We start from the raw sequence: 10,840 nt of genomic DNA, 5'->3' as shown, positions 1-10,840 counted from the left end.
CTCTTAAGCTAAACGCACCTCCCTCCCCTTAAACTGAGCTCCTCCTTCCCCCTAGGCTGAGCTCCTCCCTCCCCTTAAACTGAGCTCCTCCTTCCCCCTAGGCTGAGCTCCTTCCTCCCCTTAAACTGAGCACCTCCCTCCCCTTAAGCTGAGCTCCTCTGTCCCCCTAAGCTGAGCTGTTCCCTCCCCTTAAACTGAGTGCCTCCTTCCCCTTAAGCTGAGCTCCTCCTTTCCCCTAAGCTGAGTTCCTTCCTCCCCCTAAAGTGAGCTCCTCCCTCCCCATAAACTAAGCTCCTCCATGCCCTTAAGCTGAGCTCCTCCATGCCCTTAAGCTGAGCTCCTCCATCCCCCTAAACTGAACTCCTCCGTCCCCCTAAACTGAGCTCCTCTGTCCCCCTAATCTGAGCTCCTCCCTCCCCCTAAGCTGAGCTCCTCCGTCCCCCTAATCTGAGCTCCTCCATCCCCCTAATCTGAGCTCCTCCATCCCCCTAATCTGAGCTCCTCCGTCCCCCTAATTTGAGCTCCTCTGTCCCCCTAAGCTGAGCTCCTCTGTCCCCCTAAGCTGAGCTCCTCCATCCCCCTAAGCTGAGCTCCTTTATCCCCCTAAGCTGAGCTCCTCCGTCCCCCTAAGCTGAGCTCCTCCGTCCCCCTAAGCTGAGCTCCTCCATCCCCCTAAGCTGAGCTCCTCCATCCCCCTAAGCTGAGCTCCTTTATCCCCCTAAACTGAGCTCCTTTATCCCCCTAAACTGAGCTCCTCCATCCCCCTAAGCTGAGCTCCTCCGTCCCCCTAAAGTGAGATCCTTTATCCCCCTAAACTGAGCTCCTCCGTCCCCCTAAGCTGAGCTCCTCCATCCCCCTAATCTGAGCTCCTCCGTCCCCCATAGCTGAGCTCCTTTATCCCCCTAAACTGAGCTCCTTTATCCCCCTAAGCTGAGCTCCTCCGTCCCCCTAAGCTGAGCTCCTTTATCCCCCTAAGCTGAGCTCCTCCGTCCCCCTAAGCTGAGCTCCTCCGTCCCCCTAAGCTGAGCTCCTCCATCCCCCTAAGCTGAGCTCCTTTATCCCCCTAAACTGAGCTCCTTTATCCCCCTAAACTGAGCTCCTCCATCCCCCTAAGCTGAGCTCCTCCGTCCCCCTAAGCTGAGCTCCTCCGTCCCCCTAAGCTGAGCTCCTCCATCCCCCTAAGCTGAGCTCCTCCGTCCCCCTAAGCTGAGCTTCTCCCTCCCCCTAAACTGAGATCCTCCATGCCCTTAAACTGAGCTCCTCTGTCCCCCTAAGCTAAGCTCCTTCGTCCTCAATAGCTAGGCTCCTCCGCCCACCATATCTGATCTCCTCCATCCTCCAGAGTTGAGCTCCTACATCTCCCTCAGCTGAACTTCTACATGCCCGATAGCTGAGTTCCTACATTCCTCATAGCTGAGGTCCTCTATCCCCCATAGCTGAGCTCTTCCACCCCCCATAGCTGAGCTCTTCCACCCCCTATAGCTGAGCTCTTCCACCCCCTATAGCTGAGCTCCTCCACCTCCTATAGGTAAACTCAGCCCCCCCCCCCCCCCCCCCCATAGCTGAGATTCTCCCTCAACCAGAGAGGAGCTCCACCATTACCTATAGCTGAGCTCCTCAAATCATACATTCCTGCCAGCGTTACCTATAATAATGTTCAGTATTTTTATATGTTGCAGGATATTATGGCCAGAGTTCCTGTTGCTCCACCCGGACTGGAATATCTTCTTCGGGTGAGGTATATTTTATTCCAGCGTGACAATGTAAAGAGTAATGGAGGCTCTGGAAATGTAGACATAGGACCACAGTATATACAGAGGTCCCTTGGCGCGGGCACTCCGGCTTCCGCATATATTTGAAAATATGTTAGGGGGGAAAAAAAAACCTCTGTTTTAAAAAATTGGTTGTTTTGCAGGCTGGTCGATAAGTGTTTGGGGAAATCTTTTGTATTTTTGTGATTTGCATTGCCCTTCCATGTGTACCTTGCTGCAAAGGCCAGTTATGGGTTGGGGTGGTTGCCACTTTTTTGGTACAGTTGATCAATGTAAAGAGCACCTGTCAGGAGGGCATCCTACCATCTGAGATATTGAATCTTGCCATTCTAGGGTGTAGGAATGCTGAACTCCCTAGAGGTGTGTGATTATATGTCAGTATTACATTGTATATCATGTATGTTGCGGTCATTCAGGTGCTTCTCTAATAGTTTCTTGAAACCATCGATGCTCCCCGCTGAGACCACCGCCTGTGGAAGGGAATTCCACATCCTTACCGCTCTTACAGTAAAGAACCCTCTACGTAGCTTAAGGTTAAAAAAAGGGTCTGGAGGATATTAGTTATGAGGAAAGGTTTGCGAGCACGGAACTTATTCTCTCTGGAGAAGAGACGCCTGAGAGGGGGATAGGATTTCAATATACAAATACCGTACTGGTGACCCCACAATAGGGAGAAAACCTTCTCGCAGAAGGGAGTTTAGCAAAACTCGTGGCCGCTCATTAAAATTAGAAGAAAGGAGGTTTAACCTTAAACTACATAGAGGGTTCTTTACGGTAAGAGCAGCGCGGATGTGGAATTCCCTTCCACAGGCAGTGGAGCATCTGGCATCCCTCTACTCACCCCAGACACCTATCCCTTCACCCCATGTACCAAACCCCTCATCGCCAACATCCCTCTACTCACCCCAGACACCCATCCTTTCACTTTCTGTACCTATCTCTGGCATCCCTCTACTCACCCCAGACACCTATCCCTTCACCCCATGTACCAAACCCCTTATCGCCAACATCCCCCTACTCACCCCAGACACCTATCCCTTCACCCCATGTACCAAACCCCTCATCGCCAACATCCCTCTACTCACCCCAGACACCCATCCCTTCACTTTCTGTACCTATCTCTGGCATCCCTCTACTCACCCCAGACACCTATCCCTTCACCCCATGTACCAAACCCCTCATCGCCAACATCCCCCTACTCACCCCAGACACCTATCCCTTCACCCCATGTACCAAACCCCTCATCGCCAACATCCCTCTACTCACCCCAGACACCCATCCCTTCACTTTCTGTACCTATCTCTGGCATCCCTCTACTCACCCCAGACACCTATCCCTTCACCCCATGTACCAAACCCCTCATCGCCAACATCCCCCTACTCACCCCAGACACCTATCCCTTCACCCCATGTACCAAACCCCTCATCGCCAACATCCCTCTACTCACCCCAGACACCCATCCCTTCACTTTCTGTACCTATCTCTGGCATCCCTCTACTCACCCCAGACACCTATCCCTTCACCCCATGTACCAAACCCCTCATCGCCAACATCCCCCTACTCACCCCAGACACCTATCCCTTCACCCCATGTACCAAACCCCTCATCGCCAACATCCCTCTACTCACCCCAGACACCCATCCCTTCACTTTCTGTACCTATCTCTGGCATCCCTCTACTCACCCCAGACACCTATCCCTTCACCCCATGTACCAAACCCCTCATCGCTAACATCCCCCTACTCACCCCAGACACCTATTCCCTCACCCCATGTACCGAACCCCTCATGCCCCAACATCCCTCTACTCACCCCAGACACCCATGCCTTCCCTTTCTGTATCTATCTCTGGCATCCCTCTACTCACCCCAGACACCTATTCCCTCACCCCATGTACCAATGCCCTCATCCCATACATCCATCTATTCACCCCAGATATCCATCCCTTCACCCTATGGCACCCATCCATGACATTCATCTACTCACTCCATGTATTTTTTCCCATCATCCATGATTGGGAGAGAGAGCATCACTGTCCAAGCGTAGTAGTGTTAGGAAAATCAATAAAAAAAACTGGATGATAAGTATTTCACTCATATATACATGGATAAAACACAGCGTATTAATATGTTCAGCTTCTGAAGATTACTTAGATGTATACGAAATAATAAGAAAGGGGAGAAAGGGGAAGCCCACCACTCTCAGTGTAGTATTCATAAAGGGCAATGTGCAAAAAATTTATTAGGAAATACACTCACATGAAGGTAGTGTAACACAAGCATTACCCAATGTGTCCAGCAGGTGGCGCCCTTCTAATGGTCCCTGTAAAAATGTGCTCTGTTTGGGGTGTCCAGCTTCCAATAAAGGACTCTTTCTTAAAATAATGTTTGGCTTTACCCACAATAGGGATACCAATACATTACAGTTATAAATAAGGAGAGAGGGAAAAGGGAAAATTTGGTAACAGGGGAAGAAGGGGGTCTTCACTGGTCTAACACCCACATACAAGCATTCGCTCTGAATCTCTCATGCCAAGGGCTCTTTTTGTCCAGACTTGACACACAGTTGAAGGGTTGGCAATTGCAGTCAGTGAAGATATCTTAAACAAAAGGTCATAAACGTGTATTCCTGTCCCAGGCTTACAGTTGACTTCCTGATCACCACGTCAGCTGTCCCCAGGAGTTCCCAGCCCAGGACGTAAGCTGCCATTTTGGCCAGATCTGGGCAGTAAACCCCTGCCAGGGGTCCTGGCATTCAAAATGTCCATTCCCTAACCCATACTGTCCAGGTTTGGGGGACAGGGGTGCTACTAGTCAAGTGTGCATGCATTTATCTAACCCTCTTTATGGTTGGCTAGATGTGCAAATGTCCTTTTGCAGTGTGCCCCTAGAGGGAAGCCCTATTTTAGAACGTGTCCAAACAGCAATGATATCAATTTTCATAGAATATTACAGTCCCCAATGGAGATGTATGGAGGGTGGATAGGGGAACTGCTCCCGGGGGATGATCCTATCAGTGCATTTAAAAATATGGCAGCAAAAAATAAGAAACAAAAACCAAAAGCGGAGTGTAGTATTATTTATTAAATAAAAAGATACATTATAAAAATGCACTCACATGTAGTAATTAAAGTATCAGGCAATACACCAAACACGTCAAACAAGTGGCGTTATATCGTGGGTTCCAATGGATAGCCAGTCCTGGATTGCCATAGGTGGATACATATGCCAAGAAGCACTATAGCAAGCTATAGCAAGTTCCCAGGTTCCTGCTGGCCTCCAATCATACGCACCAGTGTGGGTTCCTTGTGGTTTTTATTCTATGAGAAACTATAGTGCTTCTTGGCATACTTATGCACCTATAACCATCCAGGACTGATGAAACATTACAACCCATGATATAATGCCACCAGTTTTTGGCATATTGCCTGTTGCTTTACTTACTACATGTGAGTGCATTTTTATAATTTATCTTTTTAATTTAAAGCGGTTGTATAGTCAAATTTTTGACTTTGACCTACAGGTAAGCCTATAATAAGGCTTACCTGTAGGTAAAAAGAATATCTCCTAAACCTGTATGGTTTAGAAGATATATCCCTCGCAATGAGCCACTGACTTCAGCGGTGCATGCACACCGGGGATTCTCGGCTGAAAGTCCGGCAGTCCGGCAGAAAGTCCGGGTCCATTCCGTAACCCATACTGTCCAGGTTTGGGAGCAGGGGTGTTACTAGTCAAGTGTGCATACATTTATCTAATCCTCTTTATGGTTGGCTAGATGTGCAAATGTCCTTTTGCAGTGTGCCCCTAGAGGGAAGCCCTATTTTAGAATGTGTCCAAACAGCAATGATATCAATTTTCATAGAATATTACAGTCCCCAATGGAGAGGTATGGAGGATGGATAGGGAACTGCTCCTGGGGGATGATCCCATTAGTGCATTTAAAAATATGGTAGCAGAAAATAAGAAACAAAAACCAAAAGCGGAGTGTAGTATTATTTATTAAATAAAAAGATACATTATAAAAATGCACTCACATGTAGTAATTAAAGTATCAGGAAATACACCGAACACTTCCAGCAAGTGGCATTATATCGTGGGTTCCAATGGATAGCCAGTCCTGGATTGCTATAGGTGGATACATATGCCAAGAAGCACTATAAAAATGCACTCACATGTAGTAATTTAAAGCATCAGGCAATACACCAAACACTTCCAGCAAGTGGCATTATATCGTGGGTTCCAATGGATAGCCAGTCCTGGATTGCCATAGGTGGATACATATGCCAAGAAGCACTATAGCAAGCTATAGCAAGTTCCCAGGTTCCTGCTGGCCTCCAATCATACGCACCAGTGTGGGTTCCTTATGGTTTTTATTCTATGAGAAACTATAGTGCTTCTTGGCATACTTATCCACCTATAACCATCCAGGACTGATGAAACATTAGAACCCATGATATAATGCCACCAGTTTTTGGCATATTGCCTGTTGCTTTACTTACTACATGTGAGTGCATTTTTATAATTTATCTTTTTAATTTAAAGCGGTTTTATAGTCAAACTTTTGACTTTGACCTACAGGTAAGCCTATGATAAGACTTACCTGTAGGTAAAAAGAATATCTCCTACACCTGTACGGTTTAGAAGTTATATCCCTCGCAATGAGCCGCTGACTTCAGCGGCGCATGCGCACCGGGGATTCCCGGCTGCAAGTTCGGCAGACGCCAGACCTTGCCGGGAAGAAAAACCCTTGTGTGCATGCGCAGGAGCGATGACATCGCAGCTCCGGCCACTCTCAGAACACGTCAGCTCCATCGGCGTGGACCGAGTGAGATGCCGGCGCCTCGTTCTTAGGTAAGTATTTCATAATGAGCTAGTATGCGGTGCATACTAGCTCATTATGCCTTTTCTCTTACAGGTGTAAAAAAAAAAAAGTCAGCGGGTTTAATCCAGCTTTAATAAATAATACTATACTTCGTTTTATCCTTGTATATGTGAGTGCAATACTTATCATCTAGATTTTTATTGATTTTCCTAACACTACTACACTTAGACAGTAGCGCTCTCTCTCCCGCTTCTGTCTTTTTATTTTTACATGACTATTTCTGGGAAAACTCCAGATCTCGTTTGAAGGAGAGTCTGCTGGACACTGTAACAGCGTTTTCCCTATTGTAACAGTGTATTGTAATGCCGCATACACGCGGTCGCACATTCCGACAACAAAATCTACGTTTTTTTTCCGACGGATGTTGGCTCAAACTTGTCTTGCATACACACGGCCACACAAAGTTGGTCGGAAATTGCGAAAAAGTCAAGAACGCGGCGACGTACAACACATACGAGGAGCCGAGAAAAATTAAGTTCAATAGCTAGTGCTTGATTCCGAGCATGCGTGGAACTTTGTGCGTCGGAAATTGTGTACACGAGATCGGAATTTACGACAACGGATTTTGTTGTAGTAAAATTTGAGATCCAGGTCTCAAAATTTGTGCGTCAGAAATTTCCGATGGAAAAAGTCAGATGGAGCCCACACACGGTCGGCATTTCCGCCAACGTGATCCGATCTCACATTTGCCATTAGAAAGTCCGACCGTGTCTACGGGGCATAACAGTGTATCCCCTCTATTGGATTCATTATACAGTGGAACCTCAGTTTGCGAGTAACGCGGTTAACGAGCGTTTTTGCGAAACGAGCACTGTATTTCTAAAAATCCTAACTCGGTTTTGCGAGTGTTGTCTCGCCAAACGAGCAGGATTCAGGCCAAAAGCTGTGTGCAGTACCGCTTTTAGCCTGAGGTGGGGGGGGGGCGCCGGAGCCGAACAGCGAAATGCACGGAAAGGCCCGAGCACACTTCGACTGACCTTGGCAAACCTCGAAAAGGCTCGTGAATCTTTCCGAGGTTCGCCGAGGTCAGCCGAAGTGTGCTCGGGCCTTTTTCGTCCATTTCCGAGGCTCTCTGGCGCCCCCCGCCTCTGGCCGCATGCGGTATTGCATCCCATTGAAGTCAATGTGGAACAAATTATTTTCGTTTCCATTGGCTTCAATGGGAAAACTTGCTTTGATATGCGAGTACTTTGGATTACGAGCATTCTCCTGGAACGGATTATTCTCGTAATCCAAGGTTCCGCTGTATTCTATTATATAGACTTTGTTTTTACAAACATTGCCTTGATATTTACTACTAATCACCCCTTGTCCCTTTACCTGGTCATATCATCTACACATGAGGCGATCCTGATTCCTGACCTCAATCCTCTTTCCTACTGGCCTGGCAGCCAGGGTAGGGAGGAGGAAAGAGCCTCAGCCACATCAATATGCGCGGCTGAGGCTCCCGCAAGTGGGAAAGGATATCTGCCAATTGTGGCACCGGAGGAGGGAGGAATCAGGTGGGTGAGCGGAAGTTCCACTTTAGAGTGGAACTCCGATTTAACCCCGAAAGACGGCTACAGCACGGGCCTAAATTGCCTGGAGGGCATCCATGTACATCCTCCCGTGCTCGAGCGGCCTGCACTCTGTGATCAGCGCGTCAAGAAACCTCGGCTGATCACAGATCAAAGTAAGGGGCCGATCCCAACCTCTGACCATGTGATCAGCTGTCAGCCAATCACGTGATGTAAATAGAGCCGTAATCGTCTAATAAAAACCCCAATCACCGGCTTCTGTCAGAGGGACATCATTCCCTCACACAGAGAGCCACCGTCACCTCATCTGTGCCCACCAGTGCCATCTACAAGTGCACAACATTACTGCTGAGTGCTGATCAGTGCCCACCAGTGCCACCTATCAATGTCCACCGGTGCCACGTATCAATGCCAATCAGTGTTACCTACCAGTGCCCATCAGTGCCACCCATTAATGCCACCTATCAATGCCACCTATCAGTGCCCACCAGTGCTGCCTTATCAGTGCAGCCTATCAGTGCCCACCAGCGCCACCTATCAATATCCACCAGTGCCACCTATCAGTGCTGTCAATCAGTGTTGCCTACCAGTGCCTTCTATCAATGCCACCTATCAGGGTCCACCAGTGCCACCTCATCAGTGCCGCCTTATCAGTGCCTATCAGTGCAGCCTGTCAGTGTCCATCAGTGCCACCTTATCAGTGCAGCCTATCAGTGCCCACCAGTGCGGCCTCATCAGTGCCACCTTATCAGTGCAGCCTATCAGTGCCCACCAGTGCCACCTATCAATGTCCACCAGTGCCACCTATCAGTGTTACCTACTAGTGCTTCCAATCAGTGCCCTCTCTCAATGCCACCTATCAGTGCCCACCAGTGCCACCTCATCAGTGCCCATCAGTGCCGCCTTATCAGTGCCTATCAGTGCAGCCAATCAGTGTCCATCAGTGCAGCCAATCAGTGTCCATCAGTGCAGCCTATCAGTGTCCATCAGTGCCCATCAGGGCAGCCTTATCGGCACACATCAACGAAGGAGAACAATTACCTGTTTGCAAAATTTTATAACAAACTATGAAAACTGTTTTGTTTTATTTTTCAAAATTTTCAGTCTTTTTTTGTTTGTTTGGCAAAAAATAAAACCCCCATTGGTGATTAAATACCACCAAAAGAAAGCTCTATTTGTGTGAAAAAAATTATAAAAATGTAATTTGGGTACAGTGTAGCATGACCGCACAATTGTCATTCAAAGTGTGACAGCGCTGAAAGCTGAAAATTGGTCTGGGCAGGAAGGGGGTGAAAGTGTCCAGTAGGCAAAGCGGTTATATTGCCTGGAAGGAAGGGGTGCAAAACCCGGAGGGGACAGAAGGCCAGAGGTCCAGAAACGTACATGAAGGAAGCCTGGGAGATGTGTAAATCCCAAACAAGACTTCTCCAGACTCCCCGCGACTCCCTCCGGTTATGAGAATGTTGGTGTTGGTTGTGGTGGAAATGGTAACCAGGGCGTACTTTACTGACGCGTCTTTCTTCTGTTCAATAGGTCAATGGACTCCTCATGAAACAAACAAGTAAGTTTTATTTATTTCTTTTATTTTTTTTAAAGCTCCCCCATCCCTCCAGGTCTCTATTAATCTTCTACTGATTATCGGGATCCTCTAACATTCCGTCTTCATCTTCGCAGGATTGTTCGTTCTACAAATGTATCAAGATTTGTTTCCTTGTCAATGAAATGATAGATTTATCAATGAACCTTTCCTGCTGCTCTTATTGGCAGAGCTGACTAGAACTCCAGACATATTTCACATTTAATATTTTCATACCCAGCCACCAGGTGGAGCTCTGGTCCCCATTTCTTGATTAGCTTCTCCCACCAGTAGGAGGGTTTACGAAAAAAAAGGACATAACATTTGTTTTTAATCTGGAAATCTTCATATATTTGGATTACACAAACAGTAGATGTGAATTTACCATCGGAAGGCGGATGGATGTAGCAAAATGTCATCTATTATTGTAGAAACCCCCCCCCCCCCCGCCCCATAGACATTTGACTTTCTTCACTAAATTCTTCCTATAATTCTGTCATTTCAGGGGTGAGCACATTCCAGAGCTATACTACGTATGATTTGTTTGGCACCGATGGCCAACTTGCGTACCAAGCCACCGAGCAGCGGGAGTGTTGTGGTCCTCGGATGGATTTAAAGGTGAACAACGCCCAAGGAAATAATGTCCTCAACCTTTTCCTACCTTCAAACTTCTGTGACTGGGACACCAAGGTATGAAAGATTGATTAGCCATACAATAGGGACCTTTGCACTGTTCCAAATTATTTGGTGGAGGGGTAATTATGGTGTGGGGGTTGTTTTTCACGAGTTGGGCTTGGCCCCTTAGTTCCAGTGAAGGGAACTCTTAAAGAGGAAGTCAACTTCCATGGATTGTTTGTACCTATAGGTAAGCCTTATTGTAGGCTGTGGGGGTTGTTTTTCAGGGGTTGGGCTTGGTATATTGAGTTGGCCCGCCCTTTGCAGCTATAACAGCTTCAACTCTTCTGGGAAGGCCGTCCACAAGGTTTAGGAGGGTGTCTATGGGGATGTTTGACCATTCTTCCAGAAGCGCATTTGTGAGGTCAGGCACTGATGTTGGACTAGAAGTCTTGGCTCGCAGTCTCCGCTCTAATTCATT

General features: G+C 47.7%; 1 protein-coding gene across 1 annotated transcript in view; it reads left to right on the top strand.

Annotated features, from left to right (window-relative positions):
- The first annotated feature begins 1,641 nt into the window (after positions 1-1,641).
- The window catches only part of LOC143962166 (phospholipid scramblase 3-like), a 31,252-nt gene continuing 22,053 nt past the window's right edge, over positions 1,642-10,840 (top strand). The window contains exons 1-3 of the mRNA XM_077471495.1: positions 1,642-1,733; positions 9,702-9,729; positions 10,250-10,434. Coding sequence (XP_077327621.1) covers positions 1,671-1,733; positions 9,702-9,729; positions 10,250-10,434 — 276 coding nt within the window. The 5' untranslated portion in view covers positions 1,642-1,670. The remainder of the gene's footprint in view (positions 1,734-9,701; positions 9,730-10,249; positions 10,435-10,840) is intronic.

The sequence above is a fragment of the Lithobates pipiens genome, unplaced genomic scaffold (assembly GCF_037356315.1).
Source record: "Lithobates pipiens isolate NorthernLeopardFrog02 unplaced genomic scaffold, aLitPip1_a1.2 Scaffold_8, whole genome shotgun sequence".
Classification (NCBI taxonomy): Eukaryota; Metazoa; Chordata; class Amphibia; order Anura; family Ranidae; genus Lithobates; species Lithobates pipiens.
The sequence above is the reverse complement of the archived record's forward strand: the minus strand, read 5'-3'. Positions and strand labels throughout refer to the sequence as shown.